Genomic DNA, 20,118 nt, shown 5'->3' on the forward strand with positions numbered 1-20,118 from the left:
TTGGTTTGCTTGGACAATGTGGGGAGGTCAATGGAACTGTTTTGTCACAGCGTGTCTGATAAGGAGGAAGTGCGGGCACTTATTATCCCTTAGAGAATTGCGATAGTGGCAGAGAATTTCTTTGAAGGGCAGATCACATCGCTCAGCTGTTCGAGCTGCTATCGGACTCAAGGGGAGCAATCACTCCAGGCCCTCGGTTAATGAGTTGGGCTGGTGGACAGAAACAGCTCCCGGCGGCCCTGGGCACGAGAGCTACTGCCTCCGGTATAAAGGCCCCATCCTGAACGTTAACGTCCGGCCTGCTGCTCAAGGAGGTTTGAAACTGAAATAGACTGCTGCAGAGAGATAGTCGAATGTCTGGTGGGTTGGAATCAAATCGGACGATGGAAATCTCTCCTGTCTGATAGGCTGCATTTCTTTAATGTCTCTGCGTGCTTGCACACACTGCTACCTTTCTGGCAATGGGGCCTAATGCAGTCTCCCCCCCCTACCCGATAGTCTGATTACTATCGCCTGACTTGCAGGAAACATCACCATTAATTGCAAATAGGACGCTGGAGCACTGTATGAATATACAATGCGTTGGCCTATTGGTTAGGCGGTTCTATAATGATGAGCAAGGATGCTGCAGTTAGTTGCCGGCGATGGCTCATTTAATTATATATAAAAAAACAATGGGGTTTCGCTGCTATTCAGCAACATTTGGGAATGGTGAGCGACGGGAGGGAAGAGAGACTCTGGCCGGAAGTTTACCGGCACATCTGCCCGAGGCTCGTGAGAGCGTGCCTGAGGCCAATGGAGAATGTCGTTCTGCGAGCCTCGCCCACCCCAAATCCAGGGCGGGCGTGCTGGTAAAACCACTGAAATAGAAAAGAACTTTGTTTTATTGGGCGTCTCAGGACTTGTTGCCTCCATCCTCCCCCTTCTCTCACTCACACACACACACACACACACACACACACACACACACACACACACACACACACACACACACACACACACACACACACACACACACACACACACACACACACCTCCCCCTCAACACCGCTGCCCCAACCAAGAGATATCACGCACAGGCTGATTTTCTACTTGTCTGATATATAAGATGGGGTATATGAGGGGGTATGGACAGGGTGAATAGAAAACAGCTGTTCCCCTTTGTTGAGGGGTCAGTCACGAGGGGCAGAGTTTTATGGGGTGAGGCAGGAGGGGATTTTAAAATAAGATTTTTTTTTTACTCAGAGGGTGATGGGAATCTGGAACGCACTGCCTAGGAGGAGGCTGGAAATCTTACAAGCTTTGAAAAAGGACTTAAACCTAATTGCAGCAAGTTCCAGGCACGCACCCGCCCCCCCCCGTGAAATAAAAAAAAACTGCCTTGTCTCGTCCATCCCCTTTAAACCTTGCCCCTTGCATCTTAAACCTCAGCCCCCCAGTAATTAACTCTTCCACCCTGGGAAAAAGTTTCTGTCTATCCCTCCGTCCATGTCCCTCATTATCTTGAAGACTTCTATCAGGTTGGCCCGTCAACCTCTGTCGTTCTACCAAGAACAAACCAAGTTTCTCCAACCTTTCCTCATAGCTACTGCCTTGCATTCCGGGCAACATCCTGGTAAATCTTTCCTGTACTTCTCTGTAGTGCATGGAAACAAGTTCAAACTTGTTTGAATATCCAAAACGAGCATTAAAGCTGGACGAAGAATAATCGGTTAAGTGCACAGTTAGGACTGGAAGATGATGAGGATGAGTCAGAGGCAATTAAAACATTGCCTGCACAATGAAGGTGTAATGTATTCAAAAGTAACTGAAGATACACCAGTGGCGGAATTTTCCCATCCACGGGAATCGTAGAGGACAGGACAGTAAATTTGGCGAACCACGCAAATGTCCATTGACCTTGTACGGGAATTTCCGGTCTTGGGGCTAGCCTGGGAAGGAAAATCCCACCCCAGGAGTGTGAAATTTAAAAAAAAAAATCAGGAAACGCTCAGGAGGGCAGAGCTATTGGCCAGAATTCTCCAACCTTGCCCCAGGCTGGCATTTTCCAGTCCCGCTGCAGGAAATGGAGATTTGACCGAGTACCGAGTTCTCCGTCCAAAGCTGGCAGCGGTGATGGGGCGCGAACTGCCGGAGAACTCCGGCATGTTGTTTCAGGTTGAGGATTTTTCATCAGGACTGGAAGAGGTTAAAGATGAACAGTTTTTTGAGTTCGCACAAAGTGAGAACTTCCATGGCAGGACGGAAGTCAAGTGTGGTCAGATGTTCTTGGGGAAAGAAGAGAGAATGTTTGCCAAGCCTTCAATCCGGAGACTGTTAATTGGTCCCTGGCTTTGACAGGGTGTATAGATGGTTAATGGAAAGCTGTACTATCATTGCACTTTCTGTGCGTTATTTTATGGGAGCTAGCGAGAGAGAAACAACAGGGGAAAGTGAAACAGCAGAGGGCGATATTTCCATATTTGAGTAGAAGGAACCTTTGCAAATAAACTTCAAATCTTGTAAGATAGAGAACATTTGTGAAACATTAGAAAAAGACAAATTATTGGACTGTGTATTTTACTTTAGAAAACTAATTCGTAATATTTAGTCACAATCACACCACTTGGAGTTGTGTGATTTACTTTTTCGAAAACACAGACATACAATTGTGCCATTTAATACCGTCCCCCCCAATTTCCCCCCTTCGCCCCCCCAGTTAATATATATTCCTTATGACTTCAAAGGTCATGCATTCAAATCCTGGTTGGAATTCTCCGGTGCCCCATGTCCCGCCACTGCTGCCAGCGATCACGGAGGATTTGGCGCTCAGCAAATCTCCATTCATTGCAGCGGGACTGGAGAATCCCAGCCTTGAGCAAGGTCGGAGAATCCCAGACCGTGGGAGAGGTTGGAGAATCCTGACCCTTGTTTTTCCAAACTGCAATGGGTCAGGGGTAATTTTCCAACCTTGGCATAGCCCTGTCAGTGAATCCAGTGAACTTCCTAAATAAACAGTGAGCATCCTGGGACGGAATTCTCTAGTCGCACCTCAGTCACTTGAGCATTCTCTGCTGCAGGGGGATGCTATGATATTTATCCCAACACGGTTTCTTTTTAGTGGGGAGGTGGGGTGTTTCTGTGTTTTGGGCTGGTTTATCGTGGCACGATTGGGATGTGAATGGGAGCGAGTGGGTAGGTCCAGAGTTTAGCACCACTGGCCAACATACCAGCTCCCGGTAACTATCCAAGACACCCTGCCATATTCCAAGAGAGCAGGTCAGGTACGGACCAGCTTCCTCCCACACGTGGACCTCTGCAGTGATTCAAACACAAGCATAGAAAGGACACAACCTGCCAGCAGCAAACTGGGTGGGATGGGAGAGAGTGGAGGGGGAAGAACTTATTAAAAGTGCATAACCCCCCCCAACAAATATCATAAAATAGCCACATCTTCAGCCACAGTCCATCCTATGTAGGACCTCCTCTTCCTCCTGCACAAAGACGTTCTGCTGCCATTTTTACTTCCCTAACTTACCTGAGAGGATCCATCAGGTGTCTCTCTCTCTGTCTCTCTCTCCTTTCATTGCGTTGGCAGATTGCCACCCTTTCAGTGCTGGAGGGCTTCCTATTGGCCTTCCAGCTTTCCGAGGCTGCCCCCATCGTTAATTGGACGACACGCATGCCCTCTTTCTATTTACTGGCCAATCCTACAAAAATCAGGCCGGGTGATAAATTCCTGACGTGACGCTGGGTCGCTTGACCCTGGTGTTGGGGGTTCCTGATCGCAAGTGAAAATTCCAGCCCTCCGAGTACCTAAAATGTGTTTATACCCCAAGCTTCTTTGCATCCCATCTTAACATAAGAACATAAGAACATAAGAACATAAGAAATAGGAGCAGGAGTAGGCCATCTAGCCCTTCGAGCCTGCCCCGCCATTCAATAAGATCATGGCTGATCTGTTGTGGCTCAGTTCCACTTTCCCGCCCTCTCCCCATAACCCTTAATCCCCTCTCTTATCAAGAACCCATCAACCCGCTTCTTAAAAATATTTAGCGAGGCAGCCTCCACCACTTCAATGGGCAGAGAATTCCAGAGATTCACCACCCTTTGAGTGAAGAAGTTCCTCCTCAACTCCGTTCTAAACCGCCTCCCCTTTATCTTGAGGCTGTGCCCCCTAGTCCTACTGTCTTTTTTGAGCGGGAAGAGTCTCTCCACCTCTATCCTATCCATCCCATTCATCATCTTATACGTCTCAATGAGATCTCCCCTCATTCTTCTAAACTCTAACAAGTACAAGCCTAGTTTATTCAGCCTCTCCTCATAGCTCAATCCCCTCAACTCCGGTATCAGCCTAGTAAACCTCCTCTGCACTCCCTCCAGGGCCAAAATATCCTTGCGCAGATTCATACAGTGCAGAAGGAGGCCATTTGGCCCATCGGATATGCACCGACCATAGTCCCACCTAGGCCCTATCCCCATGCTATCAGTCTAACCAGTTCCTCGGCACATAGGGGCAATTTAGCATGGCCAATCCACCTAACCCACACATCTTTGGACTGTGGAAGAAAACCAGAGCACCTGAAGGAAAACCCACGAAGACACAGGGAAACTCCACACCCAAGCCGGGAATCGAACCTGGGTCCCTGGCGTGGTGAGGCAGCAGTGCTAACTGTTGTGCCACCGTGCCACCCACATGATACAAAAGGAAGCTTTGCAACCTCAAATTGCCTCTTTCCACCGGCCATAGCTCCTCAGCATAGACATTGGGGATGGGTCACACCTTCAGTAATTGGAGACCAATGTTCCGTGGTATTTCGTTTCCACTCAATGACCCTTCTTTTTGTCTCTGTGACATGTTTGCCTGTCCCATGGCATACATGGTTTGTGGTGATGGAGCGTTAAGTCACCATGTTTCAGCCATATTGGGTATGGGGACAAGAGTAATGAACCAACAGCCCTTTTACCTACCAATTAATTTTCTATGTTCATAAAAGCCTCCTACTTAATTTCAAAGGCTTACCGAGACCAATATTTAATGGTTCTTCCAGGAACAAGGCTTTTTGAGAATGTCCCATGCCATCCATTGAGATCATGGCTGACCTGTGACCTCACTCCTTTGCCTACAGGATTTAATATCTCTGGCTAATTAATATCTATCAATCTCAGGTTTGAAATTAGGATCTATTTTTGGGGCGCCTCGTGGTATTATCGCTAGACTATCAATCCAGAAACTCAGCTAATGTTCTGGGGAATCGGGTACGAATCCCGCCACGGCAGAGAATGGAATTTGAATTCAATAAAAAATATATTTGGTATTAAGAATCTACCGTTGACCATGAAACCATTGTTGATTGTTGAAAAAACCCATCTGGTTCACTCATGTCCTTTAGAGAAGGAAATCTGCCATCCTTAGCAGGTCTGGCCTACATGTGACTCCAGAGCCACAGCAACGTGGTTGACTCTTAAGCATTCACGGCTTGATGGCATAGTGGTTGGCATTGCTGCCTCACTGCGCCAGGGACCTGGGTTCGAGGCCTTGGAAGACTGTCAGTGTGGAGTTTGCACATACTACCCATGTCTGCATGTATTTCCCCCAGATGCTCCTGTTTCCTCCCACAATCCAAAGAATTGTGGGTAAAGTTGATTGAATCATTACATCATGGAATCCCCACAGTGCATAAGGAGGCCATTTAGTCCATCGCGTCAGCACCGACAACAACCCCATCTAGGCCCTATCCCTGTAACCCCACATTATACCCTGCTAATCCCTCTAACTATGTATCCCGGGACACTAAGGGGCAATTTAGTCATGGCCAATGCACCTAATCCACACATCTTTGGCCATGATAAATTGCCCCTTAGTGTCAGGGAGATTAACAGGACAAAGTATGTGGGGTTACAGGTATAGGGGTCTGATCTGCGATTGCTGTAGGTGCAAGCTCGATGGTCCAAATGGCCTCCTTTTGCACTGTAGGATTCTATGATTCTATACCCTCCAAGGGCAACATAGGATGGGCAATAAATGCTGGCCAGCCAGTGGTACCCTGTCCCATGAATGAACAAAAATTAAAATGCAGATCTATCATCAGTTGCCATTTTTGGAAGAGAATTCCAAATTTTTATTACATTTTTGTGTGTGGAAATGTTTTTCGGCTTTGTTCTAGAAAAGTCTGCCTCTCGTACTTAAACGACCCCTTCCTAGTTCCTGACTCCCCAACCAGCACAAGTAGTTTTTCTCCATCTGCTCCCTCTTCTGTATCATGAAAATGTTGATTAAATGGCCCCTTAATCTTCACAAATCTCAAGAATGCAATCTTAGTTTGTGCGGCTGTTCTTCATTATTGAACCAGTGAGGTTGGGGTGAGGGGGGAAGGTATCATTCGCCAGAATCCAGGTTACACTTCCTCCAAGGCCAATATAACCTTCCTGGAACTGTTTAAATCGCTGTGGGTCTGGTCTCAGTCAAGTTTGTGTAGCTGTAGCCTCCCTGCACCAAATCCTTGCACCCTGCCCTGATCTGGTTCTCTCCATAGCAACAACAGCGTTCCACTGGTGTTTATTGATTATTTTTGGTAGCTGGTAATGACATTTTACCCAATGTGTGTAAATGGACTTCCATGTCTCTTTGGGCCTTCACACTTTCTGGGGTAGCAAGGCTGCCTCGTAGTGCTAAGGACCTGGGTTTGATTCCTGGCTTTGGTCACTGTCTGTATGGAGTTTGCACGTTGTCTGTGTGGGTTTCCTCTGGGTGTTCTGGTTTCCTCCCACAGTCAGAAAGATGTGCTGGTTAAGTGCTTGGCCATGATAAATTCTCCCTCAGTGTACACGAACAGGTGCTGGAGTGTGATAACTAGGGGATTTTCACAGTAATTTCATTGCAGTGTGAATGTAAGCCTACTTGTAGCTAATAAATAATTAAAAAATGATCTGATCTATCCTATCTGAATCCAAAGTGAATTGTATCATGTTTCCCTCCATCATTTGCCACAGTTTTGCCCATTCACTATTAATAACCTCTGTAATTTATTCCATCCTGGTGTCAACTTATCTAACTTGGACATGTGGCTGTCCACTTCTCCATTTAAGTCTAATGAATCTGGGAAATAGTTAAGGCTACAACACAGATCCCTGGCTGTGGGGTCACATTCTGCCAATTTATCTCCCTGACCATTCTCCTTAATCTCCGTCTCCTGCCACTCAGCCACAACCAAGTCAATGGTTTGCCTTCAAATTCATGGCCTTCAATTTCAGTAACAGGGTAGAATTTTTCACTGAGTTCTTTCTTGTCAAATTATTCCTTCCAAAGTGTATCACCTCACACTTTCCATTCCATCTGCCACTTATCTGCCTATATGACCATTCCGTCTATAGCTTCTCGTAGCTCAAGGCACTTCGCCTCACTGTTCGCCACCCGTCCAATCTTTGTGTCATCCACAAACTTACTAATCCTACCCCCCCCCACATAGTCATCAGTGTCATTTATATAAATGATGAATAATAGGGGGCCCCACACAGATCCCTGGGGGGGTACGCCACCATACACTGGCTTCCAGTCACTAAAGCAACCTTCTGAAATCAGCCTCTGTCTCTGACAACTGAGCCAATTATAAGAACATAAGAACATAAGAAATAGGAGCAGGAGTAGGCCATCTAGCCCTTCGAGCCTGCCCCGCCATTCAATAAGATCATGGCTGATCTGTTGTGGCTCAGTTCCACTTTCCCGCCCTCTCCCCATAACCCTTAATCCCCTCTCTTATCAAGAACCCATCAACCCGCTGCTTAAAAATATTTAGCGAGGCAGCCTCCACCACTTCAACGGGCAGAGAATTCCAGAGATTCACCACCCTTTGAGTGAAGAAGTTCCTCCTCAACTCCGTTCTAAACCGCCTCCCCTTTATCTTGAGGCTGTGCCCCCTAGTCCTACTGTCTTTTTTGAGCGGCAAGAGTCTCTCCACCTCTATCCTATCCATCCCATTCATCATCTTGTACGTCTCAATGAGATCTCCCCTCATTCTTCTAAACTCTAACGAGTACAAGCCTAGTTTATTCAGCCTCTCCTCATAGCTCAATCCCCTCAACTCCGGTATCAGCCTAGTAAACCTCCTCTGCACTCCCTCCAGGGCCAAAATATCCTTGCGCAGGTGCGGCGCCCAAAACTGCACACAGTACTCCAGCTGCGGCCTCACCAATGCCCTATACAGCTGCAGCAAGACCTCCCTACTTTTATATTCAATCCCCCTCGCTATGAAGGCCAGCATCCCATTTGCCTTCCTGACCACCTGCTGCACCTGCAAGCTGGGTTTTTGCGACTCATGCACAAGGACCCCGAGGTCCCTCTGCACCGTCGCCTGCTGCAGTTTTTCGCCACGTAAGTAATAGTCCTTCCTACCATTCTTCCTACCAAAGTGGACCACCTCACACTTGCCAACATTAAATTCCATTTGCCATTTCCTGGCCCATTCGCCCAGCCTATCTAGATCCTTCTGCAGACTCTCCACACCATTATGAATCCACTTAGCAAATTACTCTGTATCCCATGTGAATTTATCTTCTTTACAAGTCTCCCATGTGGGTCCTTGTCAGAGGCTTTGCTGAAATCCATATAAACTACATCTATTGCACTACCATCATCGATACACCTGGTCACCTCCTCAATCAAATTTGTTAGGCATGACTTCCCTGTAACGAAACCATGCTGACTATCTCTGAACCAGCTTTGCCTCTCCAATTGGAGATAGACAGGGGGTCTCCATCCAGATCCTTCCAACATACACCATTGGCAGCTGGTAAGAGGGGCAGAGATTCCTGGTCAGCCATGATGTGCAAAGAATGTTGGAGCCCCTGGTATCACCACCCGTAGGCCCGAACCCCAACATACCTGCAAAAGTGAATGTTACCACTGAAACTGCCGCTCCCTGAGTGAACTGGAACCAACCGCCAACTTAACTTCATGCCCTGGATTCCCTGAACAAGAAGCAACAGCTCCCCAGCATTGTAATCTCTTCGTAATTTTGGAAAACTCATCGGGTCACATTCAGCCTTCTCTTTTCCAGCGGATAAAGCCCCAGGCTAATTAATCCTTCCCGCTAATGGGCGGAACCTTTCCTAGCACGTCCGTTCATACAATTCCACCTGAGGCCAACGGAGAATGCCGTTCTCCGAGCCTCGCCCGCCACCCCTCCCAGAAACGGGGCAAGTGTGCCTGTAAAATTCCGGCCAATGTCTCAGTTCCTATTTCACCCTGGCGAGTGTTTCATGTCGCTCTTTCGCCGGTGCCCCTCGGGCGGGATTTTACAGCCTGGCTGGTCCCGAAACGGTAACATCCCTGCCAAGGTTTAATGGACATTTTTATTGTTTCCCCCACCACCACCCTCACCCTCACCCTCACCATTGCCGGCTCTGATTCCCGTAGCGGGCAGGGTGGTAAAATTCTGGGCCTTACGCGTCAGTGAAAGCCGTTGTGGGACTTGCCCGCGAGCTGAAATCGTTTGTGTGCGTGTGTTTTAACGGGACTGGTTGAAAAGTTGCGGCAGACGAAGGAGGAATTAAGTGGTTGCGGTTGACTTCTTTGCTGCAGGTATGTAGGGAGTTCCAACGTGGAAACTGTACCCGGGGCGAGAACGACTGTCGCTTCGCTCACCCAGCGGATATCGCGATGGTGGACACCAACGACAACACGGTCACCGTGTGCATGGATTACATCAAGGGCCGCTGCTCCCGGGAAAAGTGCAAGTACTTTCACCCCCCCGCCCACCTGCAGGCCAAGATAAAGGCTGCCCAACACCAAGTGAATCAGGCCGCAGCTGCCCAGGCTGCTGCCACTGCGGCCGCCATGGTGAGTGGCAAGCATGATTCTAACCGAGTACCAGCAGCCGGCAGGGGATCTGAAGGAACCATTGATGATCTTTCTCTTTTTTTTGGGGGGGGGCAGGGAGGGGGGTGCAGTGTCTGGGCTCTCCCACGGTTCAGCGCAGTGAGAAATAAACAGAGTCAGGGGCGACCTCCTTTGCAGTCATCTTGTGGGCTCTAAGATGATCGTTTTGGTCAGGATGCGAACAACAAAAAAAAATCAACCGGCGAAGGCGTTAACATTAATGAGCAACGGCTAATAACTGCTTTTAACTTGGTCACCGTTGCCTCAGGCCAGATCTGCGTACTTTCCCCTCGCTGTGTTACCACTGGCGCAAACTGCGCGGTGGCACAGTTGGTTGGCACCGCTGCCTCACAGCGCCAGGGACCCGGGTTTGATTCCCAACCTTGGGTCACTGTCTGAGCGGAGTTTACGCGTTCTCCCCGTATCTGTGTGGGTTTCCTCCAGGTGTCCCAATTTCCTCCCGCAGTCTTAGGCGCATTGACCGGGCTAAATTCTCCCTCAGTGTACCCGAACAGGCACCAGAGTGTGGTGACTAGAGGATTTTCACAGTAACTTCATTGCAGTGTTAACATAAACCTACTTGTGACTAATAAATTAACTTTAATTTTGAGCCTGCTTGTGACACTAATAAATAAAAACTTTAAAAGAACTGACCTAATGTAAAATGTATACTAGCCCTGCGGTAAGATCATGCTGTGTGATGCCGATAAATGTATGTAACATGATTAATGTGAAGGGCGACATGGTGGCACAGTGGGTTAGCACTGCTGCCTCACAGCGCCAGGGACCCGGGTTCGATTCCCGGCCTTGGGTCACTGTCTGTGCGGAGTCTGCATGTTCTCCCCGTGTCCGCGTGGGTTTCCCTCCGGGTGCTCTGCTTTCCTCCCACGCTCCAAAGATTAAGTGGATTGGCCGTGCTAAATTGACCTTGGCGTCAAGAGGATGAGTAAATACCTGAGGTTACGGGGGTAGGGCCTAGGTGGGATTATTGTCGGTGCAGGTGCGCTAGGCCGAGTGGTCTCCTTCTGCACTGTTCTATGATTCTAAGTGGAGGGTTGGTGCTGTGGTCAAGCGCCTAGCAATGCCCAGACCAGAAGAGACAAAGGACACAGTTGGCAGACTCTGCCATGTTTTTAAAGGGACACTGTTCTTGTAATTAACTATATTTGTGTAAAAGTCCTTAACCTCACAGTAACTACTCAGTAGTGCCTTTATTGTGCATGCCTAGTCTTGTTATTTGTTGTATATGGCATTCCGATGATTTGTTTTTTTTATTTGTTTTTTTCCTCACCCCCCCCCACAATGCACTGCTGCCCCCATGATGCACCTCTGCTTGCTGTTTATGTTAATGCGCTTGAACCCCATTGGCCCATTGCCATCATGTGCTCGCTGCCTGCTAATTAAGACTCAGTCGGCTGTCAAATCACTGAAGCGACCCCTCGAGGCAACCTTTGACCTGGTACTATGACCTTTCACCTTTTAGCTTGGCATGTAGCTTTAATAGGGTTACGAGTTGTAGCTTTAAAAGTTTATTTAAGGGGGAAAGGAGGAAATAAAAATCAATACTAGTACATTATTTTCTGTTGTAAATAATAAAGGGCGGTGATAAATTGACTGTGGCACCATCTTGCTTTTTTTTTTGAACGATCCAAAGAGAACTAAACTATTGACGAGAAACACTTGACGTTCTTTCAAAATTTGGAAATGGCCCTAAAAAAAAACGGCGGGGCAATTTGGGATTAAATTGTGCGGAGAGTTGCAAGCAACCCTAGTGTTAACTGAAGTACCACACTCAGTTCATCACCTGTGGATTGCCCCTCAACATAACATTGAGGGACGTTAAATTTACGTTTTCACGATAATTCTGTACTTATCTGGTTGGCATGGCTTTTTTTTTTTCCGTTGAAAGTCGTAACATGTTAAACGTTTGTTATTCAAGTGTTCAGGGGCCTGCATGGGTTGCATGTCAAGTTTTTTTTTTCGGGGGGGAGTAAAGTTTGTGGGTTTATCATTTTATTTTGTAGATGTTCTTTTTTTTTCAATTAAACGCTTTTAAAGGTTGTAGTTAACATTGCTTTTAATGTTGATCGTCATGGAGCTAGCAGTGCAGCGTTCTGCTTTTGTATATTAAGCCTCTTTTATTGTAGGTGTTGTGCAATACATGTAGTAACGTACGTTTAAATTTTCCTGTTTATTTTTTAAATTAGTCTATGGAGTAATGCTTGCTGTACATATTGTTTCTGCTTATTTGTTCGTACCACCTTGTCAGAGGTGGTATTCTTGTCGCTTGCTTGCTAGATGGTTAGAATTGTGTAAGTGGCCATCATGTTTTTTTGCACTCTATACTGATGGTGTGTTGTTTTCTTTCTTTTGTTTTGTTTCCTCTTCCTATTTTTATTTATTTGTTTTTTTTTTCTTTACTCGATTTCTTTTACTTCGTCTCTCGTTTCCAGGGCCTTCCTCCCGGCGTCCTCCCTCCCTTACCAAAGAGACCTGCACTAGAAAAAGCCAACGGTGCCACGACTGTCTTCAATGCTGGCGTTTTCCAGTATCAACAGGCACTTGCAAACATGCAACTACATCAACAAACCGCCTTCATCCCACCAGGTAAGGCAAGGAAGGCCCATGTCAGCCCCAAACTGAGGGCCACGGAGGCAAAATGAGTGATGTTTTGTGAGAGAGGAAAAGACACACTAACAATGGCAATCCTGTAATTCCACTCGCAATAATTTGATTCTTCCTTCTTATGTCTTGTTTCAATGGTTAATCACAAGATTGAAAAATATAAAGCTTTTGTTTCCTAACTTCACATGACTTAAGGAAATAGGAGAGAATCTTGGTGCAGAGACTTCCTATCTAATCCACATGTTTGCCTCATACCTGCGGTTCATCTACAAAGTGGCATTGTGGTATCGGAGGTGATTTTTTTTTCAAGTCAGTTATGGGTTGTTGGCAGCACTAGCTGGACCAATATTTATTGCCCATTCCCAGTTGCCCTTAGATGGCAAGCTGCCTTCATGAGCCGCTGCACCTTTGAGAAGTATAGCTTCAGAGTCATGCTACCAGATTGCAAGAGATCAACCAGAGCAACTGAGGAGAAGGGGCTATGTGTCCAGCTGAAGTCAAACTTGGTTTCAGAAGTCTCCCGCTCTTGGTTTCCATGGGGAGCGGAGGAGTGAGGGAAAAGTGGTCTCCATGTTATTGGGTGGCACGGTGGTTAGCACACTGCTGCTTGACAGGGACATGGGTTCGATTCCAGCCCCAGGCCACTGTCTGTGTGGAGTTTGCACATTCTCCCCATGTCTGCGTGGGTTTCCTCCAGGTGCTCCAGTCTCCTCCCACAGTCCAAAGATGCGCAGGTTAGGTGGTTTTGGCATGCATAATTGCCCCATAGTGTCCCAAGATGTGTAGCTTAGGGGGATTAGCAGGGTAAATACATAGGGTTATGGGGAGAGGGCCTGGATGAGATGTTTTGTTGGAGAGTCAGTGCAGACTCAATGGGCCAAATAGCTTCTTTCTGTACTGTAGGGATTCAATGAGTAATTTCAGTGGATTATCCATGAGGAATTCCAGAGAATTCCTCTGGATCTTTCACCACAGTGGTGGAAAACCGGAGGAAATGAAAAAATGTTAATAGGTTGAATTGACTCAGGGATGATGTGGAGATGCCAGCGTTGGACTGGGGTGGGCACAGTAAGAAGTCTCACAACACCAGCTTAAAGTCCAACAGGTTTTTTTGGAATCACGAGCTTTAGGAGCACTGCTCCTTCATCAGGTGAGTGAAGCAGCGCTCCGAAAGCTCGTGACTCCAAAGAAACCTGTTGGACTTTAACCTGGTGCTGTGAGACTTCTTACTAACTTGGATGCAAGAGGTTCCGCACTCTTCAAATGGGTATCATCAGGGGTGATTTTAACTTAACTCAGTGGGTGTGAAAACCAAATGGCATTGAATGGAACGTTGGGCTTACACCAGCCTGCTGGCATCAACTTCGAGTGAAGTCGGGCAACTGTACCAACATTACACCCAATCCTATTAAGTTTCACAATGAATGGGGTAAGTTGGTGTTACTCCCTAAATGCAGGTGATGGCTCCAATGATGCCAGGATGAGGTAGCCCAGCAATGATAAAACCTCTCCAGCAAGCCCTCATGCCAATGGTGAAGTGCGGGTGCCATGATTTATAATCGGATCTGCCTGTACCCGTGGTCGGGGCACTGAGTGTGGGTGCCCTCATTATCCACTCTCCCTGGACTCTGAATTCACCCACTGAAACAGTGTGGCGTGACCCCCCCCCCACCCCGCCTCCCTCTTCACTCTCTTCGTACAGTTTATTTATTAAGTCACAAGTAAGGCTTTCGTTAACACTGCAATGAAGTTACCGTGAAGTTCCCCAAGTCGGCACCTGTTCAGGTTGATGCACCCTAACCAGCACGTCTTTCAGACTGTGGGAGGAAACCGGAGCACCCGAGGTCTATAAAATAATGAGGGGCAAAGATCAACTAGATAGTCAATATCTTTTCCCAAAGGGAGGGGAGTCTAAAATAGAGGGCATAGGTTTAGTGTGAGAGGGGAGAGATACAAAAGTGTCCAGAGGGGTAATTTTTTCATACAGAGGGTGGTGAGTGTCTGGAACAAGCTGCCAGAGGTAATAGCGGAAGCAGGTACAATTTTTTCTTTTAAAAAGCATTTGGATAGTTACATGGGTATGATGAGCATAGAGTTGGGCCGAAGGGCCTGTTTCCCGTGCTGGGTTGTTCTTTGTTCTTTATAGAGGGATATGGGCCAAATGCGGGCAATTGGGATTAGTTTAGGGGTTTTTAAAAAAAAGGGTGGCATGGACAAGTTGGGCCGAAGGGCCAGTTTCCATGCTGTAAACCTTTATGAATCTACTGCTCTCTCCTATTCCCCCCCAAATCTCAAATCATGACAACTAGCGACTTGAGACAAGGTACTGAAGGCATGACTTATTCTGATTCAGCACCTTCTGGAGATGAAGAGAGAAACTCCCATGCGGCACGGTGACACAGTGGTTAGCACTGCTGCCTCAAGAGTGCCAGGGACCCAGGTTCAATTCTGACTTTGGGTCACTGTCCATGTGGAGTTTGCACATTCTTCCCATGACTGCGTGGGTTTCCTCCAGATGCTCCGCTTTCCTCCCACAGTCCAAAGATGTGCGGGCTAGGTGGATTGGCCATGCCAAATTGACCCTTAGTATCAGGGAGGATTAGCAGGGTAAATATGTAAGGTTACGGCAATAGGCACTCTAGGGGATTGTGGTCAGTGCTGACTGGATGGGCTGAATGGCCTCCTTCTCTACTGTAGGGATTCTATGAAGAGCAGGGCTAAAGGACTCAGGGTGAAGTGGGATGCCAGTTTGAAAGCTGGGTTGCAATCTAACGTGGATATGCAATCTTGCTCCATCTGCTGGCTGTAAGAATGAGTGTGAGGCACTTGGTGAGTGCAGTACAAATTGAAACTCTGCTTTGGAGTTACGCAGGGTGGACTGAAGGCCATGGATAGCTTTATTGAATACCTTCAGAGTGTAGAGAGGGGGCAAGCATGCAGGCTTATTTCTAGCAGATTAAAACTTTTGTCACAGTAGCTGACGTAGATACAAATACTGACACAAAGTCACTGGGAGAACATGCAGGCCCAAGCTGGGAATCGAACCCAGGTCCCTGCCAGTGTGAGGCAGCAGTGCTACCCACAGTCCCCCCGTGCCGCCCCAAGTGGAAGACTATTTGGAGAGAGCAGCGCAGTGGGAACAAAATTTGCAGATCACCCAGTCGAAGAGCATGACACATTACACTGGATGTCTTGCTGCAGAGCTGTGATTCCCATCAGTTTGGGCTGGACGTGAGCCAAAGAATCTCCAGAAAGTCAGGCCGCTTCCTGGCTGTAACAATAGCCAGAATTCTACTGTCTCACCCTGGAATCAGGGCGAGGCTCACAGAATGGAAATCTCCGTTGACCTTGAGCGGGATTTTACGAGCAAGGTCGTGAGATCTCACCCTTGTCAGATTGTCTGACAAGAGGGATGCGCTTCCATAAATAAAGGAAAACGAGTTAAAATATTGTGCAAGTCTTTGACGAAATACAGAGGAAACGAGTCAATCATTCGCTGACCCTGATTGTGATTATTGACGCGCTGCACCCTTCTCCTATTTCCTTCTGTCGCTGGTTTGATGTTTTGTACCTTTATTCAAAATTATTTATGAAGCGTTTGCTGTTGGTCTCTATACGTCCTTCTCCCCCCCGAACACCAAAGTTACGAAACTTCGCCATTTTCTTTCACTCGCCACTCAAAAAAAATAGAGGGATCCTCGGCAACAACTGTGACGAACTTTTCGATTGATTTAACAAAAAAAATAAAGGCGCCAGATCGTCGGAAATACTGTTTCAGGGACCCACAGCATTCAGCCACAAATGTTTGCGAGTTAGTGCAACTGAGCTGATAATATTATCACTGCTGCTTTATGTTCCATTTGCTTCACATTTCGCTCAAGGCTCTTATGTGTGCTGGTAGGAACAGTGCCCTTCCGTTTGCTATTCTCCACTTATTGCAAGTCATTTGAATGCGACGCAATTGTACTTGTAAGGACTGGGCTGCTACAGCCCTAATACGTTCCCCAAAAACTCTTCTCGAATTGAGTGCACTTCCGAATAATCGCTACCAACTTCGCTGTGGTAACCTTTTCACTGCCACTATTTTGTCAGCATGATTTTGGTTTCAAAGGGAGGGACTACGATCCGTACCTAGAGTCATAGAGGTTTACAGCATGGAAACAGGCCCTTCAGCCCAACTTGTCCATGCCTCCCCTTTATTTTAACCCCCTAAGCTGGTCCCAATTGCCCACATTTAGCCCATATCCCTCGATACCCATCTTGCCCATGCAGCTGTTTTTTAAAAGACAAAGTTGTACCCGCCTCTACTGCTGCCTCTGGCAGCTCGTTGCAAACACTCGTCCCCTCTGAGTGAAAAAAATTGTCCCCTCTCACCTTAAACCAATGCCCTCTAGTTTTAGACTCCCCTACCTTTGGGAAAAGATGTTGACTATCTAAATAATCTATGCCTCTGATTATTTTACAGACCTCTATAAGGTCACCCCTAAACCTCCTAAGCTCCAGGGAAAATAGACCCAGTCCATCCAGCCCCTCCTTATAACTCAACTGCTTTTTAAATGGTTGCTAGGATGAAATGGGGGCTTAAAGGTGTAAATTACAGGGGCATTCAGCAGAAACCTAGCTGATATCTCCTTGAGTTTAGAAATGTGATGAGGTGTTCTAAATGATAAAAGATTGCGTACTGTGGGCAGAAAGGATCCATAAATTGGGCATATTTTAAAAGCAGTGCTAGGATCATGGAATTCCCCCAGTACAGAAGGAGCCATTCAGCCCATCAAGTCTGCACCAACCACAGTCCCACCCAGGCCCTATCCCCCTAACCTCATGCATTTGCCCTGCTAATCCCCCTGACTCTAGGGTCAATTTTCCATGGCCAATCCACCTGGCCCGCACATCTTTGGACTGTGGGAGGAAACCGGGGTGCCCGGAGGAAACCCACGCAGACATGGGGAGAACGTGCAGACTCCGCACAGACAGTGACCTGTGGCTGGAACTGAACCCGAGCCCCTGGTGTCGTGAGGCAGCAGTGCTAACCACCCCGCCACCCACACGTTTAGAGATGGAATTGGGAAGCATTTTGATTCACACGAAAAGCAGTAGAAATCAGGGATCCTCTCCTCTAAAAGGGTGGTGTCAATTGCAAGCTGCGGGAGATCTCGGGGAAAGAAGATCTTTTGGGTCGTCATTTTAGGCCTCACCTTTTTTTTTTGGCTCTTGCTCTCCTCCTAGTGGTCAGCTGATGATATGGCAACCGGCCCGGGCACCCTCACCCCCCTCTGTTAAGTGTGGCGTCAGAACTGGCACAAAACGAGCAGAAGGCAAATTTGTTGTAACATGTAGAGATCTTTGACTTTCATCATGTTACAAAGCACAAGTCTGCCCTCAAGGGAAAATCAACGCTGCGTTCATTCGTGAAACACTGCGTTTCCCACTGCAGGAGACGCAGCAGACAATTTTCACACAGCAAGCTCCCGCCTTGAGATTAATCACCAGATATCCTGTTTAACTGAGGTTGCTGGAGGGATGACTATTGGCTAGGGCACTAGGAGAAGGACAAAGCACCCCGCTCTTTTTACCCAATAGCCAAATGGGGGATTCCTGTGTCCGCTGAAGAGGTCCCATGACACATAAGGGCGTTCGGTGGGGTTGCTGCAGTCGCTTCCTCAGCCCTGGGTCTCTCAGGGAGGAGTTTTCTCATCCCGCCCGCCACGGGAATCGTAGCAGGTGGGACACGGACCGTGCGAAGGCCTGTTGACCCCGGGCGGGAATTTTCCCATCTCGGGGCAGGGGGTGGCAAACACGGCTGGAGATTCGAACCCCACCCCTAGGAGTGGATGACGTGCTCAACTACTAGAGTGGGGCCCAAACGTCTCCATCTCTGGCACGGGCTGACTCGCTACGGGAGGGGGGCGGGGGGGGGATAGGGCTGGGGAGGAGGCCTCGCTTCTGGAACAGGTTCCGTGAACGGCAGTGAAAAGGGAACCGGCACCCATCTTGAAAAAGCCGAGTTAGTTACCAGCACACATGTTTACATACGTGTTCCTCACAAAGCACACTGATTTCTTGTAGATTAGACTATTGTGTGATTTTATTGTGCTGACACAGCACAAGCCTCTGTTTCCCTCAATAACAAGTGTTTTCCTCTTTGTTACAATGATTTCTAATTACACATGTGATGGGTTGTTTTAATTCTTTTCCCCTTTCAAATCCACCTTCCTGTTGCAATGCATGATGGGCAGGCTCAATATTGTGCATGACACCCGCTACAAGTGTTGGTAGGTGCCAGCTTTGTTTTTCGATTATCTGTACCTGTAGAATTTTTATCCACAGCACCTTCAAACTCCACTGCTGAGACCGACTCGTCGCTGTGCACAGCACAGAAGCAAAGACGTGGAGTAGGCCATTCGGCCCGTCGGGCCTGCTCCGCCATTCAAAGTGATCATGGCTGATCATCAAATTCAATATCCCGATCTCACCTCTGCCCCTTCCCTCCCCCCCCCACACCCCCCATATCCTTTGATCCCTTTAGCCCCAAGAGCTATATCTACATGAGACCGGTATTCAGCCTATCGACCTTCTGCTGATTCTTGAGGGAATTATCTGATTCATCCCACTCCGACACCCCTCACTTCTTCCCCGCGGGGCGGCACGGTGGCACATGGTTAGCACTGCTGCCTCACAGGATATGGGTTTGATTCCCGGCTTGGGTCACTACCTCCGTGGAGTCTACAAGTTCTCCCGTGTCTGTGTAGGTTTCCTCCCACAACCTGAAAGACGCACTGGTTAGGTGCACTGACCCCGAACAGGTGCCAGAGTGTGGTGACTAGGGGAATTTCACAGTAACTTCATTGCGGTGTCAATGTAAGTCTTACTTGTGACTAACAAATAAGCTTTACATAGTCCTGCAAATTCTTTACCCTTGCAAAAACTCCCTTCTTGAAAGTTAGAATCCCTGCAGTGCAGGAGGCCACTTGGCCCATCGGGCCTGCACCGACAACGATCCCACCCAGGCCCCCTCCCTGTAACCCTATATATTTACCCTAGCTAGTACCCTGACACTAAAGAGCAATTTAGCATGGCCAATCCATCTAACCCGCATATCTTTGGATTGTGGGAGGAAATCCACGCAGACATGGGGAGAATGTGCAAATTCCACACAGACCCAAGCTGGGAATCGAACCTGGGTCCCTGGCTCTGTGATGTAGCTGTGTTAACCACTGTGCCACTTTGCCGCCCTACTAACATTACTAATAAATCTACTACTGCTGCTGTCCTTTTGGATCTTACGTTCTGGATCAAAGCAGCTCTCTATATTTGTAAAACACGGGCTGGGGTTCCACTTGCCTCCTGTCCGCAGTGTGCTTTGCAGAACCCATGGGCCAGTGAGGTGGAGTATGGGCTGCCATCGGCAGGACCGGAAGATAATCCCATTGGCGGGAAAGGCTGGAAATCCTGCCTATTATTCCTCATGTCACCTCTGACTCAGATTCATTGCAGGGCACAAACCCCTCCCAGGAACGAAATACTGCCATCAAAAGCCTCTTTAGTCATTTGATTGGGGAATGGTAAAAGGTCTCTGCTGGATGGATGGGCCAACATTATCCAAATGGCCTTTCTCAAATGCATCTATTGTGAGA

At 47.8% G+C, this 20,118-nt stretch overlaps 1 protein-coding gene across 11 annotated transcripts in view; it reads left to right on the forward strand.

Annotated features, from left to right (window-relative positions):
• Window positions 1–20,118, forward strand: part of LOC145341133 (muscleblind-like protein 1) — a 233,676-nt gene that overhangs the window by 204,173 nt on the left and 9,385 nt on the right. For 5 of the 11 annotated variants that reach the window (XM_080186015.1, XM_080186017.1, XM_080186007.1 and 2 more), the window contains 4 exons: window positions 9,560–9,817; window positions 11,262–11,315; window positions 12,310–12,463; window positions 18,721–18,756. In XM_080186015.1, coding sequence (XP_080042141.1) covers window positions 9,560–9,817; window positions 11,262–11,315; window positions 12,310–12,463; window positions 18,721–18,756 — 502 coding nt within the window. The remainder of the gene's footprint in view (window positions 1–9,559; window positions 9,818–11,261; window positions 11,316–12,309; window positions 12,464–18,720; window positions 18,757–20,118) is intronic. The other 6 variants (XM_080186008.1, XM_080186012.1, XM_080186010.1 and 3 more) reach the window with 4 other exon arrangements.

The sequence above is a fragment of the Carcharhinus amblyrhynchos genome, chromosome 3 (genome assembly GCF_965287045.1).
Source record: "Carcharhinus amblyrhynchos chromosome 3, sCarAmb.v2.hapA, whole genome shotgun sequence".
Taxonomy (NCBI): Eukaryota; Metazoa; Chordata; class Chondrichthyes; order Carcharhiniformes; family Carcharhinidae; genus Carcharhinus; species Carcharhinus amblyrhynchos.